The 20,839-nt window shown below is 49.6% G+C and overlaps 1 protein-coding gene across 1 annotated transcript; it reads right to left on the bottom strand.

Moving 5' to 3' along the window:
• Positions 1-4,405: 4,405 nt before the first annotated feature.
• On the bottom strand, positions 4,406-10,550 carry LOC120319856 (gap junction delta-2 protein-like). Its single transcript, XM_039369151.1, has 3 exons — positions 9,912-10,550; positions 6,292-6,757; positions 4,406-5,444 (listed from the first exon to the last, which is right to left on the bottom strand). The coding sequence occupies exons 1-3, from the start codon at positions 9,980-9,982 to the stop codon at positions 5,082-5,084; spliced, it is 900 nt and encodes a 299-aa protein (XP_039225085.1). The 5' UTR covers positions 9,983-10,550; the 3' UTR covers positions 4,406-5,081.
• Between the last annotated feature and the right edge of the window lie 10,289 nt (positions 10,551-20,839).

Raw genomic sequence — 20,839 nt, 5'->3', positions numbered from 1 at the left:
TTAAAAATGTTCAGTGATGAAGCACCCACAGCTTCTGGTGGCAATCCGTTCCACTGGTTAATTGTTCTGTTAAGAAGTTTCTCTTAATTCCAGGTGGCTTCTCTCCTTGAGGAGTTTCCATCCGTTGCTTCTGGTCCTGCCTTCAGGGGCTTTGGAGAATAAGTTGAGCCCCTCTTCAAATATTGGAAGACTGCTACCCTGTCGCCCCCTAGTCCTTCATTAAACTAGACATACCCAATTCCTTCCCCCCCCCCTCTTTTGAGCGCATCTGTGGCTTTGTTTGGCCCAAGGGCAGACCGACCTACTGCCCTGGAGCTACTGGTTTGTTGGCTTCCCGTCTTCTTGGACTGATGGATTTTTTGACAGCATGCATGCAGGTAGTCCTCAACAACAATTCATTCAGCGATCAAGTTAACAAGGGCACTGAAAAAAGGGTTTATTTATGATCCATTTTTCTCGCTTGGGACCCTTGCAGCAATCACGGTTTTTCCCTGGTTTACTTCATGCAGCTGAGGCTTTCGGCTGGAAAATTGATGGAGAGGAGGAAGGGAGGGAGGAAGGAAGGAAGGAAGGAAGAGGGAGGGGGGAGAAAAGGAAAGAAAGAAAGAAGAGAGATGGAGGAAGCAAACAAGCAACCATCCCTTCCCCAGGTCTATGGAACATCTGTCTCCAAGTAGTGATGCCCTCTCTTCTCCACTCCTGCCCATCACTCGCTTTTCATCTGACTGACGGAGGGGGGGGGGCGTCAAGGGGAGCATTATCCCAGCCACCTTGTGTCACCCCCCTTTCACAACCAGGCCGTTCTCTTTCTCTGCTGCTCTTCCCCCTCCCACCCGCCACCTCAAATCAGTTGCTGGCTCAGCTCTCACAGGAACGATGCATAATTCACACCGGATAACACTCTGGTTGTCATGTGCCAAAGCGCCTCTAATCGGTGTGTGTGTGTGTGTGTGTGCACGCGCAAAAATAGCAGCAAGCCCCTTTCCAGAGTCCCAAAGGTGTTGTTGCTGCCCTAGGTTCTAAACCCAGGCTGGGGCCTCTGGGATGAATTCCACAGAGGTGGAAGAGAAGAAGGATCAAAATTGGAGACGCAACGGTACACAACACAGATGGAACCCAGAACTTCGTGTGGGGAGCCTTCCACAGGTAGGGTCCTTTGTGTTCTCTTGAGCTTAGTGGTTTTGGCCACTTTGACCCTGAGGATGTTGGCTAGCTTGGTAAAGAAACGTCTGCAAGAAAACGACCAAGTTCAGAGAGCACCAAGGACAGCTCCTTCACAACACCCCCCCCCCCTTTCTGGCACTGATGACGTTACTTAGTTGGGTCACGAAACGTCTGCCGGAAAACCGCCAAGTCGCTTTTTTCAGTGCTGTCGTAACGTTGAACGGTCTCTAGATGGACTGTCGTTAAGTCGAGGACTACCTGTGTTGCAAGCCTGGCCACCCAAAGACGCTGTCCTGCTCAAAGTCGGATGCCAACTTTGCCCCAGGTTCGGCTCTTGTGCTTCAGCCACCTTTTAACAGGCAGCAACTTAACCAGCTGCGGAAGCGCCTGGCCCAGCAGAGGAGACTTCCCCAAGGCTGGAAGTCCTGTCAGAAGATTATTGATGATTTATGAGTCCAGAAACTGGGCTGGTTGGCGTTCCCCCCCCCCAAAAAGAACCGCAGTCTTCTGCATTTTGCATCGTTGGCCTTCTTGCAGCCCCAAAGCCCGCCTTTTCCTCCGCCTCTGAGGGAACGGTGCCACGTTGGCAAACTCTGCAAGAACTGCAATAAAAACCTCTGTCCATAAATAAGATCGCCCTCCTTTTTCAGTGCAAAATGATCCAGCTTGGAGAGAGAGGTGGTTGGGGAGATGCTGTTAGTCCACCCCACACCCCACTCTCCCCCGCAAGGTCCCTGCTTGGTCCTAAAAGTCCAGCACTGGACCTTTGCACTGATGATGTTGCCTACTTGGTTGAGGAAATATCTTTTCCTCTTCTTCCTCCTCTCTGCAAACCCCACTCCCTTCCAGCACTGATAACGCTACCTAGCTGGGTCATAAAACCTCTGCTAGAAATGCACCAAGCTCTGAGAGCACCAAGGACCCCAAAGTCATCGTCGTCCTCCTCCTCTTCCACAATCCCCACTCCAAGCAACGATGCTGGTACCTAGTTGGGTCACGAAACGTCTGCAAGAAAACCACCCAGCTCAGAGAGCACCAAGGACCCCACAGTTCTCCTCCTCCTCCCTTGTGGCACTGACGTTGTTCCCTAGTTGGGTCACGAAACGTCTGCAAGAAAAGCACCCAGCTCAGAGAGCAGCCAGGTCCCTGCCGGTGAGCCTCCAATACTCACTTCTATTGATATAAAAGTCTGCCCTACATGTTCCTCTTTACAAGTGACTCTGAAGGGCTCCTGTTTTGGGGGCTGGAGGGGGGCACCCAGTAGCCCCCGCAGGAAGAGAACGCAAGCACAGTGTGTGCACAGGCAAACACACACACACACACACACACCAGCACACTGTCAGCCTGCTGCCCCTTCTAAGCTTACTGCGCTGAGCTTCTGATCCTTTGCTTTTTGGTTAGGACAGCAAAGCGGCTTAAGAGGTGAAGCATTAAATGCAAGGATGCGGGTGGAAGAGCGACTGGGGGGGGGTGTGGGGGGGAAGGAGGGGGGGTCAGAGCACTCAGTAAATCTGGGCCTTGCCCTCTGCAAGGGGGGAATCGTTCTCCCTTTGCAAGGTCAGGCATGTTAAGCCCAGCACTGCCGGTTCTACAAAGCAGATGGAGGGGCTTGGCTAAATCCCTCTTTTCCTCCCACCCCTCCGAGGACTGAAGAAGGGTTGGAAGCCTCTCTTGAGCATGTGCAGAGAGCACAAAAAGGCTGGGGGGGGGGAAATACCCCTCCCTGCACGCAGCCTGGCTGGAATTGCAAAAGCGAGCCAGCCACGAGGAATTTGGGACGTTTCTGTCAGGAAGGAAAATCCGAATCCCGAAGAAGGGAGCATGGCGGGAAACGTCTCTGAGCATACGCAGAGTGCACAAAAAAAGCCTGGGGAAATACCCCTTTCCTCGGCAGCCTGGCTAAGATGGGGGAAAAAAAAATGAGTCCCAAAAGGAGGAATCTGGATCTTTCAACAATGAAGGAAAATCCGAGAAGAACGGCAGGAAGCATCCCTGAGCATGTGCAGAAAGCAGAAAAGGGCTGAGGAAATACCCCTCCCTACACCACAGCACGGCTGAAATTGGAAAAATGAGCTGTAAAGGAGGAATTTGTATGTTTCACAAAGGAAAATGCCCCGATTGGGAGGCTTGGGTTTAAGATTTGTAGTGCTGGGCTGCATTAACAGAGGGACAGAATAAAGACCGCGTGAAGTATTAATACTACTTTACAAGGCCTTGGTAAGGCCACACTTGGAATCCTGCATCCAGTTTTGGTCACCATGATGTAAAAAAGATGCTGAGACTCTAGAAAGAGGGCAGAGAAGAGCAACAAAGATAATTAGGGGACTGGAGGCTAAAGCATATAAGGAACGGTTGCTGGAATTGGGTATGTCTAGTTTAACGAAGAGAAGGACTAAGGGGGGACAGGATAGCAGTCTTCCAGTATCTCAGGGGCTCCCCCAAAGAAGAGGGAGTCAAGCTATTCTCCAAAGCCCCTGAAGGCAGGACAAGAAGCAACGGATGGAAACTAATCAAGGAGAGAAGCAACCTAGAACTAAGGAGAAACTTCCTGGCAGTGAGAACAATTCATCAGTGGAACAGCCTGCCACCAGAAGCAGTAAATGCTCCAACACTGGAAGTTTTTAAGAAGAGACTGGACAGCCATTTGTCTGAAATGGTGTAGGGTTTCCTGCCTAAGCAGGGGGTTGGACTAGATGACCTCCAAAGTCCCTTCCAACATCATCATCATCATCATTATTATTATTTTCTCTCTTAGATCTTTTACAGCAATCTAGCCTGGCCTTCAGAAACAGATACCACCACCACCACCACCTCCTTCTCCTCCTCCTCCTCCTCAAATCCCACTCTCTTCTAATGTTGATGATGTTATCTAGTTGGGTCATGAAACATCTGCAAGAAAACTACCAAGCTCAGATAGCACCGAGGACCCCACAGTCCTCCTCCTCTCCACAAACCTCACTAGCTCCTAACATGGATGGTGTTACCTAGCTGGGTCATGAAACGTCTGCCACAAAACCAGTAAGCTCACAGTTCCACTCTTGAGTTGCCAATATTCCTTTCTACCAGAAGTAAAGATTTCCGCGGACATGAGGCTGATCCTGATCCTGATCCCTCCACAGACTTATTGTCGCTGGTCAGTCGTGTGAGCCCTCCATTTCATTTCATTTCCTCCGTTTTGAAAATCTACCTAGCCTTTCCCTCCCGGCACTCCGATCCCGACTCAAATCATCAACAACAAAAAAAGAAGAAAACATTCCTTTTTATTGCATTCTTTACTGGGTTTGATTTTTTCTTTTTTTCCTCTCTTTTTTTTAATATAAAAAAAAATGACATTTCCTTGTTTATTACACTGCATAATATTTACACCGCTGCAGCCTGAGAGAAAAAACACTCTCCGGGCTGGAGACCAGGGACGGGGAGGGAGGCGCAGAAATATCTTTTTCTGTCTCCCTTTTTTCGTTCTCTTGCAACAATAAAAAAATATACCAATAAATAAACTACCTCAAACAAGCAAGCAGGTCCATTTCTCTGCCTTCCCGTTCAAGAGCCACCTTCTGATGCCTCGCCCCACCCCGGTCCATACGAAGAAGTCCTAGGCACACGTTTGCATGCATCTGACGGACGGCTTGCACCATGATCTTGTATGTGTGTGTGTTTGTGTGGAGAGGAGATTCATCGGCGGAAGCCAGCCGGAGAGGGAAAAAGGGATGGACCCCCTTCCTCAGCCGATCTCCCACCGGCCCTTAAAGCGATTTGGAGGCCCCCTTCTCCTCCCCCTGCGATGGAGGAAGGGGCCAAAAAGCACCCACTGAATATTGCATCGTTAACCTGGGAGGTACACTGGTCAGGTGTGGGGTTTTTTTGCATTGGTGGTGTCCCCTCGGCCGAGGGCCTGCACGGCGCAGCGCCCGGCGTGCTCAGACGTAAGCGGACTCGCTGGATTGAGTCCGCCCCAGAGTAGGCACTTGGGCCAAGGAAGACAAGTCCTTCTTCCGCACCTCGCAGATGGATTTGCGCCTGGCCTGCACCCCCCGGATGGCCGTCTTGATCTTGCGCCAGCCCAGGTGGTTGAGCTCGGCCAGGTTGAGAAGGACGCAGATGCCGCTGACGGCGAACATGAACACCAGGAAGACGGTCTTCTCGGTGGGCCGAGACACGTAGCACTCCACCTCCTTCACGCAAGGGTAGCGGTCGCATTCGAAAATGGCCGGCACGTTGAAGCCGTACAGGAAGTATTGCCCAGCCAGGAAACCGATCTCCAAGGCATTGCGGAAAACCACCTGGAATGGGGAGGGACGTTCGGGGATTACCGTACGTTGCCACTGCTTTTTATGAGATTTTTTTTCTAATTTTCTATCCTGCCTTTGTTACTTTATAAGTCAGTCAACACTACAAGCGTACCTAATGTTCCGCCCTCCTCCTATTTTTCCCACAACAGCCTTGTAATGTGGGCTGGGCTGAGAGGGAGGGAGGGACTTACTCAAAGTCACCCAGCCAGTTCTCATGCCTAGGACAGAACTAGAACTCCCAGTCTCCTGGTGATTGGCCAAAAATCGCCCAGGCGGCTTTCATGCCTGTGGTAGGACTAGAACTCACCGTCTCCTGGCGATTGGCCTAAAGTCACCCAGCCAGCTTTCATGCCTAAGGCAGGACTAGAACTCACCACCTCCTAGATCAGCACCTTAACCTCTACACCAGACTAGCTCTCTCCTCTTCTGCAGCTGTACAGACCTGAACAGAATTAAGTGGATCCTGTCTTATCCTTCTTTTCTCCCTCTCTCCTCTCCTCCCCTTCCCCTTCCTTCCTCCTCCCCTCCCCTCCCCTTTGGACTAGGAAGAATCCCTTCTGAGATGCTTCCCAGACCCCTTCCCTTCTCTGGGCTGAGTTGTCTCTTCTCTGTCTGGCCTGCAGCTCTTCCTCCTCCTGCCTCCAAGGACCTTCGCACAGACCACTACAAGAGTATCCGCTTTCCTTGGCCGTGGTCCCCCCACCGCTTAGACCCCACTGCTGAACCTCCAGCTCCTGCTCCTTTGCTCGCGCCAGCCCTTCCGGGGGGAGGCCCGGAGCCTGCTCAGCCAGAAGGTCCTCTGCTTAACAGGGCGCCCCCCTCCCCTGCCCCAACCCACCTGGATGATGTAGAAGCGTGAGATGCCTTCCTGCCGCTTGACCTTGGCGCTCTTGGGGGGCCTGAGCGGGGTGCTGGGGATCTCCTTCACCTCTAGGCAGTCGGGCTCCTTGGAGGAGCCGTCCGGGTTGGGCACCAGGATGCCGTTGACGTTCCTCACCTTCTTGCCCTCGCAGAGCGCCTCCTTCTCCAGCAGCGGGTAGAGGAAGGAGTAGCGCCGGTCGCGCTGCTTGGCCGACTGGTGGACGGAGTAGGTGATGAAGCAGAGGCTGGGCGTGCAAACCAGGATGATCTGGAAGACCCAGTAGCGGATGTGGGAGATGGGGAAGGCCTTGTCGTAGCAGGCCTGGTTGCAGCCGGGTTGCAGCGTGTTACACATGAACATGGTCTGCTCGTCCTCGTACACCGTCTCGCCCACGATGGCCACAATCAGGATGCGGAAAATCACCACCACCGTCAGCAGGATCCTGGGCGGGGAGAGCAGCGGGTGAGGAGCAGCCCCCTCCCCGAAGGGCGGGAGGGGGACCCTGCCCCTGGGATGCCTGAGCAGGGTGGGCTAGGAAGGATGGGAGCTGTAGTCCGTCCCAGTTGGAGGGTTCCCTCCATTGTCTTAGGGTCTTGGCAAAACACGCAGGCTAGGTTTCAGGCTGGTGTCAAAACGAGGGGTGGAAAAGTGGTTATTGCTGCATTTATTTACTGACTTATATCGTCTTTTATTATTTTTATAAATAACTCAAAGCGGCGAACACCCATCATGCTCCTTCGTCCTCCTATTTTTCACTCAACAACAACCCTGTGAGGTAGGTTAGGCCTTGGGCAATGAGTCTCTTTTCCTCTAATCCTTCAAGGAATAAATTAGAGGGAGCTGGCCAAGGAGCATAGCTATAAAGCAGTGGTTCTCAACCTTTTTAATGCCGCGACCCCCAACTGGTCGTAAGTCGAGGACTACTCAACTGGTCGTAAGTCGAGGACTACTTAACTGGTGCAGCACCGTTGGCAGAATGGGACTTTTGGCGGGCTCAGCAGGGCAGAGACAGCCTGGACAATTCCTATTGGCTTTTGAAAGCCAATCGAATTAGACTCTATTCAAGAGAGTCTATTCTATTGGCTTTCAAAAGCCAATAGAATAAAAGGGAGTAGCACAGCTAAGGAAAAGGGGAAAAGAAAATGGTGGACTGCGTTGTTTGGCGACCCCCGTGAAATGGTCGTTCGACCCCAAACGGGGTCCCAACCCACAGGTTGAGAACCACTGCTATAAAGTGAATTTGAGTCAATGAAAACAGCGGCCCCTGTTGAGGGAGCATCTTGGGACACAGGATTCTGCCTTTGTCTTTCTTCCTTCCTTTTTTTCTGCTTTCTATTTCAAGCTTTCGGAAAATATTGTGTGGGCTGGTGCTGAGACGTTGTGTAAGTGTGTCTCCGGTGTGTGTGTGTGTGTGTGAGGGTCGGCGTGCCCCTGCTAGGTCTTGTAAGGTAACAGGATGGGTTTGGATGAAAGCATCTCTGGGTCTAAATTGGGGAGGGCAGAGAGAAAGTTGCAGCTGAGGTTAAATCTGCATCCTTTGAGATTGCTTCTGATTTGCTTAATTACGGAGAAAATGGGAAGGGATAGGAATAGAAAGGAAATTATCCCGGACAAAGACGGGTGATGAGAATATTGTTTCTGTAATGATTAGAACATGGGACTAACTAGGAACCTTTGTTCTGCATTTAATGTAGGCTGGCACTGTGTCCCCTTCCTTCACAACCCACAACAGAGCCTGGATGAAGCCTCCTCCTTCTCTATGGAACTGCCTGCCACTTGGATCGAGGAAGGAGAAAAAGCAAGTCCTCAACATTTTAAATATTTTTTTAATCTAATTTAATTAATATTTTAACACTTAATACCCCCTTTTGGAAACCCTTCAATCCTCCACATTGTAATTCACCACTCAGAATCAAAGGACTTCAAAAAGAGACACAACTAGAAGGCACTGCAAATACGGTCACGTGAATTTAGGGATTAAAAATTTTCTTTTGCAATACAGGGTCTTCAATCAATCCAGCAAAAAAAAAAATCTCTCTCTACACACACAAACACGCACACAAATTGTCTGCCTGCCTGTCTGTCTATCCATCCATCCATCCATCTATCCATCCATCCCTCTACACACAAACACACACACAAATTATCTATCTATCTATCTATTTATCTATCTATCATCTGTCTGTCTGTCCACCCGTCCATTCATCCATCCATCCCTCTACGCACAAACACACACACAAATTATCTATCTATCTATCTATCTATCTATCTATCTATCTATCTATCTATCTATCTATCTATCTATCTATCTAATTAATTTCTTTCTCTCTCCATCCCTCCCTCCCTCCCTCCATCCCTGTACACACACACAAATTATCCATCCATCCATCCATCCATCCATCCATCCCTCTATGCACAAACACACACACAAATTATCTGTCTATCTATCTATCTATCTATCTATCTATCTATCTATCTATCTATCTATCTAATTAATTTCTCTTTCTCTCTCCCTCCCTCCCTCCCTCCCTCCATCCATCCATCTCACAGGGTATATATTTTCAGTCTTCCCCAAGCTGGAAACCTGCAGGTTGCAAAGACTGGGGAAAAAAAAGAGCCCTGTCTTTTAAAAATATATATCCCATGTTTTTCTGCACTTCTGGAAACTGACATAAAAGTTGTGAAGTAAGGATAAAACTTAAGGCATCTCCTTCGGGGAAATCAGGGTTGAGAACACACTGGCTTGCTCTATGGTTTAGGAAGGGGACAAGAGAGGAGAGACTGGCAGCTCCGGGGGTAACTCTGGCCAAATGCAGCAGCAGCATCAGCATCATCTGGGCAGCATCTCAAAAAGATGCGGGAATGAATGGACCACTTCTCTGGAGAAGCAGAGCAGTCAGTCCTAGCCTCTTTTTGACTTTCCTTTCAGCCCAGCTTTGGTCTGACAGATCTCAGCTGTCTCTCCCACCTTCTGTCCCCAGCCCCCCTGGATCTCCGCAGGCTTCCGATCCCCCTCTTCGCCCCCCACCCCTGACAATCTGCCTTTCCCCACAACCTCCCCCACCCACCCCCCACCCCCCAAGTCTGGGTGCAGCTGTCCGAATCCTAAAGGGGGACTGGAGGGATTTCAGAGGAAAGGAGAGAGGCTTAAAGAGCTGGATACACGGTCTCAGTTCTGCGGGAGGACTACAGCCCCCCCCCGTGGTCCCGTACTGGCTGGGAGTCATGGGAGTTGTAGTCTAACACTGCAGAACCTCGCATCACGCTGCTTGGAGCAAGGTTGAAAACTTCCGCGGTCCCAGACTGGGCTCCCACCCGCTGCGACAGCCGAGTTGGGGGGGGGGGCTGCGGATCAGCCCCTCTTCTGCCCCTTACCCAAGCCAGCCCCCGCGGTCGTCGGAGGGGGGACCGAGCGCTTCTCTCCCACCCTCACCAGCCCCTAGTCCCCCCTCCCGCTCAGGCATCTCGGGCGAGGCGGGCCCAAGGCGCTAGTCCTCTTGGGGTGGCCCAAGGCGCTAGTCCTCTTGGGGGGGCCCAAGGCGCTAGTCCTCTTGGGGGGGGCAAGGCGCTAGTCCTCTTGGGGGGGGGCCACCCACCTCCCGATCATGGTGGAGTGCTGTTGCACCGCAGCCTCCAGCAGCCGTTCCAAAATGGTCCACTCTCCCATCTCTCCAGGCTGGACGGTCCGCCCGCATCCGAGGGCTCCTCCGACAAGGGACGCTGGGGGCCGCCGAGGCCGCTCGCCGCCGCCGCTTAGAGCCGCCGCCGCCGCCTCCGCCGCCGCCACCACCCGGGGCCCCGGCTCGCCATCATCGCCGCCGCGGGAAGAGGGGGGGGGTGGCCGCGGGCGCCCGCTCGCCTCGCCTGGCCTCGCCGCCCTGCCGCCCTCGCGGCCCGGCGCCGCTCAAGGGCACCGCGGGCGCGGATCAAGCAGCCCTCCCCTCCCTTCCCCTCCTTCCCCCCCCGCTGCCGCTGCGGCGACCGCGGAGGGAGAGAGGGAGGCAGGAGGTTCGCGGACACGCGTGGTCCGCCGGGGCGTTGCTGGCTCTCTCCGCACCTGCCGACGCTGGAGGAGGAGGAGGCGGTCCGTGTGCGCGCAAGGCTGCTAGTTGGGGCGGGGGGGCACCCCCAGTGAGAGAGACCCCCCCGTTGCAATCCCGCTCTTCCACCAGAAACGCGCCGCGGAGCGAGAGGTCGGGGCAGGCGCCCGCGGGCGCAGCCTTGCAAAAGCCCGCGATGGCCTTTCGCCTCGTTCAGGGGTAGGCCACCTTGGCTCTTTGATGACTCGTGGACTTCCATTCCCAGAATTCCTGAGCCAGCTATGCTGGCTCAGGAATTCTGGGAATGGAAGTCCACGAGTCATCAAAGAGCCAAGGTGGCCTACCCCTGCCCTAGTTTCAGCTGACCCGGGAGCCCTGCAAGGCTTTCCTCGCGGGACGACTCTGCGTCCCGCTCCGGGCGGGGAGGGCCAAGCGGCGAGCATCACATACACGCACAGGCACGCGCCCGCGCGCGTGCACAATCCCCCCCCCCGCCGTCCCGGGGAGCGGGTTCCCGTGTGAACGCGAGGAAGGTGGAGCGACGAGCTCGGTTCCCACGACCTGCCAAGCGCGAGCGGGGTGGGGAGTGGGCTTAGCGGACGGTGCGGTGGGCTGGGTGAAGCGGGCAAGCGAGTCCTTGAGCGAGCGGGGTTGAAGGGGGTCGTGGCAATCCGGTGTCCGTCGTAGAAGCCTGGGAAGGAAACGGCGACAGAGACACGGGACGGTTGCAAGTTCCCACGACGCTGCGGAATTCTGCGACAAGTTACAAAGTTGTCCGAAGTGAGAGCCGCTGGGCTCCTTCGTGCCTAAGGTTGAGCCTGTTGCCGCCTTCTTTGCCTTCTTTCCTCTAGAAGAGCTTCACCTGTTGAATGTCTGCCTAACTGGCTGGGAACTGAAAGCCACAAGGGGCAGCCGTGTTGAAATCAAGTTAGACTACTTAGCAACTTTTTTTTATTATTATTTATTAAAAGTTTTACAATTTTACAATAAAATCCCTCTCCCACGACCTCCCTACCCACCCAAAAATCCCTCCCCCCCCTCTTCCCAGAGCTGAATACAGGGTTAACTAGAACTAAGAATACAAAACATTTAAACTTAAGTAAACCTCAAACAAAAGTTACATTAAAAAAAAAATCCAATATATATATATATATATAATAAAAAAGTCCAATATATATGTACAATAAAAATACTTATTATCTTAAACTTTAAACTTTAAACAAAAATTATTCAAAAGTTAAATAATATCTTTTAATACAGTGGTTCTCAACCTTTCTAATGCCGCGACCCCATAATACAGTTCCCCATGTTGTGGTGACCCCCAATCACTTATACATCATCAGGTGCCAGGGGCGTGGCCAAAGAAAAGGGGAAAAAATGGCGGACAGCCTTGTTTGGCGACCCCCGTGAAATGGTCGTTCGACCCCAAATGGGGTCCCAACCCACAGGTGGAGAACCACTGTTTTAATATCATACTTATACTGTATAAAATTTATCCATCTTTTCCACACCAAGAGATATTTCTCTTGCGATGGATCTTTCAAATAAGCCGAAATTTTTGCCATTTCAGATAAATAAGAAACTTTAAAAAAACCATTCCTCCAAGGCAGGCAAAAATTCCTTCTTCCAATATTGTCCTATCAACAACCTTGCCGCTGTAATGACTACCTAGCAACTTTTAAGAAGAGTGGACTTCCAACTTCTGGAAGTCTCCCCCCAGCCTGGGGAATTCTGGGAGCTGAAGTCCACACCACTTTAAGCTCTGGCTGGGGAATTCTGGGAGTTGATGTCCGCACGTTTCCCGAGATCGAGAAATCACTAACTCACGATGCGCCCAGCTAAACTCGCAGTGGGCTGAATCATGGCTTATTGATTATGTGATAGGACTGCTGGGCTTGCAGAGGGCGCCAAGCCATAAATCGTGGTTTGTGCATTGCAGCAGTTCAGAAAGACTGGTTGTTGGTTTTTGTTTTTGTTTTTTTTTGCAATTTGCAGCAATGCCGGTTGCAAAGTGACTGGCAGCTTGGTCGCTGCCCCTTGTGTGGCCTGTTTGGGATTGTGACAAATGAGTGATAAACTGGTGGCTGGCGGGCTCGGCTTGTGGGGGGGGGGGCTCAAAGAAGCTGGGCAGAGCTGAGGTCTCTTTCCTTTGAGGAGGGACCACTCCAGCCCCCCCCCCACACATCTGGGGGAGATGCTGCAGTTTTGGTGCTCCTGGGCGACCGTTGCCATAGAGACAGCGAGGAGGCGGGTTGCCAAGGCCTTCCGTGACCCCAGTTGCTGGCCTCCTTCCTTTTTCTTCTGAGGGGGGGCAGCCCTGACTTTTTGGCTGCCCCACCCCCCACCCCGGCCTCAGCCATGGCCTGAACCCTGGCCTGGATAACAGTGGGAACCGAGGCCAACTCAGGTGGCTGGAAAGAGGCTTGAGGTTATCGGAAAGGATACAGATGGATGTTCTTTTTTTAAAAAAAACTTGCCAGGATTTCTTTGCTAATCAGATAACATGGCCTCCGTAGCCCTGGGCCAGGCGAAATCTGGCACCAGCTCCAGTTTGAACTGATCCACAGCTGTTGGGAGGCAGAGCGGGAGGGACCCCAAGTGGCACCCCGGTTCCCTTTTCCAGTCAACCCCAACTGCAAAGCCTTCCAGGAAAGGAGACTTGGATTTGCAGCGTAATTGCAAAGATGCTTAGTGGTCGTGTTCACACAAACCACATAATAGTTTTCTGTTTGTTGGGTCTTCCTTCCTTCCTTCCTTCCTTCCTTCCTTCCTTCCTTCCTTCCTTCCTTCCTTCCTCCTTCCTTCCTTCCTTCCTTCCTTCCTTCCTTCCTTCTTCCTTCCTTCCTTCCTTCCTTCTCTGTGGTCACATAATTCACATAACCTCTTTTTGGTGTTGGGTCTTTCTTTCTTTCTTTCTTTCCCTCCCTCTTTCTTTCTTTCTTTCTTTCTCCCTCCCTCATTCTTCCTTCCTTCCTTCCTCCCTTCCTCCCTCCCCTTCTCTCCTTCTGTCTTTCTCTTTGTCCATCCTTTCTTCTATTCTTATTCCCCTTTCTTTCTTTCCCTCCCTCCCTCCCTCCCTCTTTCTTTCTTTCTTTCTTTCTTTCTCCCTCCCTCATCCTTCCTTCCTTCCTTCCTTCCTTCCTTCCTTCTCTGTGGTCACATAATTCACAAATGGTGTAGGGTTTCCTGCCCGAGCAGGGGGTTGGACTAGATGACCTCCAAGGTCCCTTCCAACTTTACTACTATTACTATTACATAATCTCTTTTTGGTGTTGGGTCTTTCTTTCTTTCTTTCCCTCCCTCTTTCTTTCTTTCTTTCTTTCTTTCTTTCTTTCTTTCTTTCTTTCTTTCTCCATCCCTCCCTCCCTCATTCTTCCTTCCTTCCTTTCTTCCTTTCTTTCCCCATCTTTCCCTCTCCTCTCCCCTCTCTTCCCATTCCCTCCTTTTTTCCCTCCCTCCATCCCTCCCTGCAGTTTCCGTGGAAAAAATGTTGGAAGTAGTTTCCTAGCAGTTTTTTCCTTCCACCCTGAGAGAGAGGAACTGGCCCAAAGTCACTCAGCGGCTTTTCACACCAAACAGGAGGATTTGAACTCATGATCCCCTGGCTTCTCATCTAGCCCCTTCTACACTGCAGCAGCCTAACCAAATGATTTGACTTTGCCCAGCAGGCTAAGCTACCACGGCAACAAACCCACCCAGACCCCAGTCGAAGCAAAAAACGAATCATGTAGGCCATGCGAAGGCAGCCGTTGGATTTGTAACTAACTTGATTAAGCCCATTAATTGGATTCCTGCACTACATATTTAAGTCTGAACCAGATTAAGGAAGCACACTTGCGGTGCTTCTAGAGCATGTATCGCTCTTTGAAAGGAAGCATATTATGGCTTAAAGCCGTGGCCTAATTAGGGTTACCTGGGAGTGAAGCAAAACCATGCTTTGAACGTGGTTCCCGGACCAACACAGCACAAAGTGAATTTCACACATGTTTTTCGATGTCTCTCTAGCAGGGCGTGTGATTAAGGCTGGGCTGAGCAGGTAAAGCTTTAATCCGACCATCGCAGCTGCTGTCCGCTTCGTTTTTTGCAAACATTCCCAAAGTTGGCCCTGAGCTGTGCAACGGGTCTTGGGCCAGGCTGATTTGAGCATATCAAAAGGATCCAGTCCAAAGACTTTTAGTGGGAAAATCCCCTCCCTTTGCCCTTGCCATTTCTGCTCATTGCTATTAACAAATGACTAATGTAACATATAGGTAAATTACATTACCGTAAAGCCTTAGATGTTGTGTAATTAATCTGGTCTTGATCTGCTGCTGGAACGAAAGCACAGTTGGTTGGCACAAGCTGGTGCATTTCGACAAGGGAAATGCTTTGGCAGCAGAGCTGTGGGATCCAGGGAAGAACTGGGGATAGCCGTAGCCCTTAGACCAGTGGTTCTCCACCTGTGGGTCGGGACCCCATTTGGGGTCAAACGACCATTTCACGGGGGTCGCCAAACAACGCAGTCCGCCATTTTTTTCCCCCTTTTCCTTAGCTGTGCTACTCCCTTTTATTCTCTTGGCTTTTGAAAGCCAATAGAATAGACTCTCTTGAATAGAGTCTAATTCTATTGGCTTTCAAAAGCCAATAGGAATTGTCCAGGCTGTCTCTGCCCTGCTGAGCCCGCCAAAAGTCCCATTCTGCAAACGGTGCTGCACCAGTTGAGTAGTCCTCGACTTACGACCGGTTGAGTAGTCCTCGACTTACGACCGGTTGGGGGGTCGTGGCATTAAAAAGGTTGAGAACCATTGCCTTAGACTTATATACCGCTTCACAGTGCTTGACAGCCCCCTTTAAGCGGTTTATAGAGCCAGCCTACTTGCCCCCCAGCAATCCAGGTCCTCATTTTTACCGACCTCGAACGACGGAAGGCTGAGTCAACCTTGAGCTGGTCAGGATGAAACTCCAGGCAGTGGGCAGAGTTAGCCTGCAATACTGCATTCCCATTGACTTGGCTTGTCAGGAGGTCAGAAAAAGTGATCACATGACCCCCCCAGGATATTGTGACCGTCATAAATAAGAACCAGGGAGGGAAGAAGGAAGGAAGGAAGGAAGGAAGGAAGGAAGGAAGGAAGGAAGGAAGGAAGGAAGGAAGGAAGGAAGGAAGGAAATGATGGATAGTAGATAGATGATAGATAATAGATAAATAGTAGCTAGAGATAGATGATAGATAACAGAAGAGAGACAGACAGACAGACAGAGACAGACAGTAGGTAGAGGAATAGATGGAAGTTGCATGGATGGATGGATGGTTAGATGAATGGATGATAGAAAGGAATGGATGCATAATTTTTTTTGTTGTTGTTAATTGCAAAGTCGTGTCCAACCCATCGCGACCCCATGGACAACGTTCCTCCAGGTCTTCCTGTCCTCTACCATCTTCTGGAGTCCATTTAAGTTCACATCTACTGCTTCAGTGACTCCATCCAGCCATCTCATTCTCTGTCGTCCCCTTCTTCTATTGCCCTCCATCTTTCCCAGCATTAGGCGCTTCTCCAGGGAGTCCTTCCTTCTCATTAGGTGGCCAAAGGACTTGAGTTTCCACTTCAGGATCTGGCCTTCTAAAGAGCAGTCGGGGTTGATCTCCTCTAGGACTGACCGGTTTGAACGCCTTGCAGTCCAAGGGACTCGCAGGAGTCTTCTCCAGCACCAGAGTTCAAAGGCCTCCATTCTTTGGCGCTCAGCCTTTCTTATGGTCCAAGTAGGTAGAAGAATAGATGGAAGTTGCATGGATGGATGGATGGATGGTTAGATGAATGGATGACAGAAAGGAATGGATGCATAATGGATAGATATAAACAGATAGATAGATAGACAGACAGACAGACAGACAGACAGACAGACAGACAGAGACAGACGTTAGAGAAATAGTTGGAAGTTGCATGGATGGATGGATGGTTAGATGAATGGATGATAGAAAGGAATGGATGCATAATGGATAGAGATAGATAGATAGATAGATAGATAGATAGATGATAGATAGATAGATAGATAGATAGATAGATAGATAGATAGATAGATAGATAGATAATGTAATAGTGACAAATGAATTCATGGATGAATGGAGTGGCAAATGAATACACAGAGAGATACAGTAGATTGATATATACATTAATATACATTATTAGCTGTTATGTTTCTGACTGCCCAGCAGGGATTGATGAAGTCAGGATGATGGGAGGGGACGGGAAAGCCAATCCCTTTGATTTCACCCAGCCTGTCAAGCTTCCATGGAAACAAAACTAAGGGGAGAAAAACTTTAGAAGAAAGTTGGAGGAGAACAAAAGGCCGGGCTGTGTACCATTGGGCCAGCCCAGGTGAAGTGAGGGGGTTGGCTAAGGGCCAGCAGCACACCTGCATTCCCCAGCCCTGTCTTGGCTAAACTCAAGAGTCTTGAGGACAACCACGGTTTACCATAGGGAGACGCCAGTCTTGATCCAAGGCGTGGAGGGAGATGCTGCAACCCCGTTCGAGACCCTGGGATGTCAACCTTGAGTGCCTTGAGTAATCCTTCTGGAATACGGCGTCCCGGGGGCCTGCCCCACAAGAGGGTTGTTTGCCCAGCACTTGGAATGGTGTTGCTCAGCCTCTGCCAGCTGGCTGTGGCAAGCGGGCTGAGTCAGCCATGTTTGCTGGGCGCCAAGCCTTTGGGAGGGAAGCTCTTGAACGTGATCGGTCTTTCTTAGGGTTGTGTTCATTTTGCCGTGCTGTATCGTGTATTCGCTCAGAACAGAACACAATAACTGGGTGGGAAGGGACCGTGGAGGACTTGTAGCCCCATCCTCCTATTTCATTTCAGACAAATGGCTGTCCAGGCTCTTCTTAAAAACCTCCCGTGATGGAGCACTCACAAACTTCTGGTGGCAAGCCGTTCCACTGGCTAATTGTCCTCACTGTCGGGAAGTTTCTCCTTAGTTAGGGGTTGCTTCTCTCCTTGATTGGCCTCCATCTAGTGCTTCTTGTCCTGCCTTCAGGGGCTTTGGAGAATAGGCTGACCTATTCTGTGACCGTCTCTCAAAATACTGGAACCCTGCTATCATGTCACCCCTAGTCCTTCTCTTCCAAACTTTTACAAAATACAGAATAACAGGGTTGGAAATTACCTTGGAGGTCATCTAGTCCAACCCCCTGCCCAAGCAGAAAATCCTATCCCATTTCAGACAAGTGGCTGTCCAGTCTCTTCTTAAAAACTTCCAGTGATGGAGCACCCACAACTTCTGGTGGCAAGCCGTTCCACTGATTCATTGTCCTCACTGTCAGGAAATTTCTTCTTAGTTCCAGGTTGCTTCTCTCCTTGACTAATTTCCATCTGTTGTTTCTTGTCCTGCCTTCAGGTGCTTTGGAGAAGAGCTTGACTCCCTCTTCTTTGGGGCAGCCCCTGAGATACTGGAACACTGCTATTATGTCCCCGCTCGTACTTCTCTTCATTAAACTAGATATCCCCAATTCCAGCAACCGTTTCTTATATGTTTAGACCTAAGAGAGAAAATAATAATAATAATAATAATAATAATAATAATAATAATAATAATAGTAATAGTAATAATAAAGTTGGAAGGGATCTTGGAGGTCATCTAGTCCAACCTCCTGCTCAGGCAGGAAACCCTACACCATTTCAGACAGATGGCTGTCCAGTCTCTTCTTGAAAACTTCCAGTGTTGGAGCATTCACCGCTTCTGGAGGCAGGTTGTTCCACTGGTTAATTGTCCTCACTGTCGGGAAATTTCTTCTTAGTTCCAGGTTGCTTCTCTCCTTGACTAATTTCCATCTGTTGCTTCTTGTCCTGCCTTCAGGCGCTCTGGAGAAGAGGTTGATCCCCCTCTTCTTTGTGGCAGACCCTCAAATATTGGAACCCTGCTATCATGAGGTCCCCTAAAATTCAGGAAAAAGGATTTGTGTTGCCCTGTCGGTGTCTTTTTTTAAAAAAAAAATATTTTATTACATTTTATGAGGGTAAAGGAAAAATAGGGTCAATAAGGGTATGACAAGGGGTAACAAACAAAAAAGGTTAGACCAGGGGAAGGGATAGGTACAATAGTGGGGTTGTCCCCCACACTAAATCAACGCTTCAACAAGTAAACCCGTCCAGGTATACATATTCAATCATACTAATTAATATAAAATAGTGATGCTTAATATAATATTACTAATATATTACTACTTAACTATAATAACTTTAACACATTAATATATTACTTATTAGTTATAATTACTTATTGTTAGAATCGCAAATAAAAAAAATCCATAGGTATAAACATAAAATTTAAATACAAACTTGATATAATACTAAACAGTTGTAAAGATCAAATTAACTATAATCACATCACTAAAATCTGATAAATGGGTAAAAATCCTCTAAGTAAATATCCCTACTTAATAACTTATCAATTATTTCTGATCATCACTAGTAATAAAGATATTATTAATCTAACAAAATAGAAGTTAATTAGAAATCTGTCATTTATTCGATTCAATTTTAAAATTCCAGTCACATTTAAGCCCTGTCGGTGTCTTGATGTGGCTTATAAGCTTGATGTCGTTGCAGCCACGGCTGACTTTGAGTGAAATCTTTGACTAAAGGGCCGAGACTTGTTTCCAGCATAGGTTCTCCTGCATGAGCCGGGGGGTTGGACTAGAAGACCTCCGAGGCCCCTTCCAACTAATTGTCTAGTTTATGTATGTATGTCTAGTTTAACGAAGAGAAGGAGAAGGGGGGACATGATAGCAGTATTCCAATATCTCAGGGGTTGCCCTAAAGAAGAGGGAATTAAGCTATTCTCCAAAGCACCTGAAGGCAGGACAAGAAGCAATGGGTGGAAACTAATCAAGGAGAGAAGCAACTTAGAACTAAGGAGAAACTTTCTGACAGTTAGAACAATTAACCAGTGGAACAGCCTGCCTCCAGAAGCAGTAAATGCTCCAACACTGGAAGTTTTTAAGAAGAGACTGGACAGCCATTTGTCCGAAATGGTATAGGGTTTCCTGCCTGAGTAGGGGTTTGGACTAGATGACCTCCAAGGTCCCTTCCAACTTTACTACTATTACTATTACTAACTCTGTTCTTCTGTCGCTAATTCCAACAAGTTAGGAAGTTTGAATTTTACAGACGAGGCACCAAGAAGAAAGCCCAAGCAGGATACAGTCCAGCCTTCGGTGAATGTTTGGTGCAAAGGCAGGAATTGAACCCAGCACCAAGAGGTCCAACAGCCCTTCCTGGATGTTTTTCAGGCCTGGAGGGCAAGAGGGAGAAAAAAAACAAAAAAACCAAATCTCTCTGTAGGACCTGCCAGCGGGTCATTTCCTGTTCAGAGGAACCCACCTTCAAACAATGGGCGCCTTTAATCTTCAGTTAAGGGAGAAAGTCAACAAGATTGTGTTCATGCTGGCGCCATCCGGGAACCTGCTTGGGCCCAAGTGCTTTCTAGCAAGCAAGCAAGCAAGCAAAAAAGGTGCATTGGAGGGGGGGGGACTTGGGGGGGGGAGGAGGAGGGCTGGGTGAAAAGGACAGTCAATATTGAAGGAAGCTCTTGAGGAGCTCAACTGCGTGAGCTCACCACATTCTTGGAAGAGTGGAAGGTTCCTGGGGTTAGACCAGGACGAGACATCCTGCACACTTCGGAGAACGGGAATAACACAGTACACCAGTGTTTCTCAACCTTGACAATTTTAAGGCATGTGGACTTCAACTCCCAGAATTCCACAGCCAGCATTGAGAAACACTGCAGTACACAGTTGGAAGGGACCTTGGAGAACTCTTAGTCCAGCCCCCTCCCCTGCTCCTGCAGGAGACCCTATTAGCAGGAGACCAAGAAAACCTTTAACGAAGAGAAAGACTAGGGGGGACATGATAGCAGCCTTCCAATTTTTGAGAGGCTGGCCCAAAGAAGAAGGGGGGGCATCAAACTGTTCTCCAAAGCCCCCCCCCCCAAGGCAGGACAAGAAGTAACAGGTGGGAAGTCATCAAGGAGAGAAGCAACCTGGAACTAAGGAGGAATTTTCTGGCAGTGAGAACAATTCACCAGTGGAACGACTTGCCTCCAGAAGTTGTGGGTGCTCCAACACTGGAGGTTTTTAAGAAGAGACTGGACAGTCAAATGTCTGAAATGGTATAAGTTCTCCTGCTTGAGCAGAGGGCTGGACTAGAAGACCTTCAAGATCTCTTCCAGCTTTCTATTCTACTCTACTCTACTCTACTCTACTCTACTCTACTCTACTCTACTCTACTCTACTCTACTCTACTCTACAACCTGGCTCCAGAAGTTGTGGGTGCTCCAACACTGGAGGTTTTTAAGAAGAGACTGGACAGTCAATTATCTGAAATGGTATAGGTTCTCCTGCTTGAGCAGGGGGCTGGACTAGAAGACCTCCAAGGTCTCTTCCAGCTTTCTATTCTATTCTATTCTATTCTATTCTATTCTATTCTATTCTATTCTATTCTATTCTATTCT

This window comes from Crotalus tigris, unplaced genomic scaffold (genome assembly GCF_016545835.1).
Source record: "Crotalus tigris isolate CLP2741 ecotype Arizona unplaced genomic scaffold, ASM1654583v1 scf7180000020990.9691751010:1144802, whole genome shotgun sequence".
Taxonomy (NCBI): Eukaryota; Metazoa; Chordata; class Lepidosauria; order Squamata; family Viperidae; genus Crotalus; species Crotalus tigris.
Note: the sequence above shows the minus strand (reverse complement) of the source record. Positions and strands in the feature narration are given on the sequence as shown.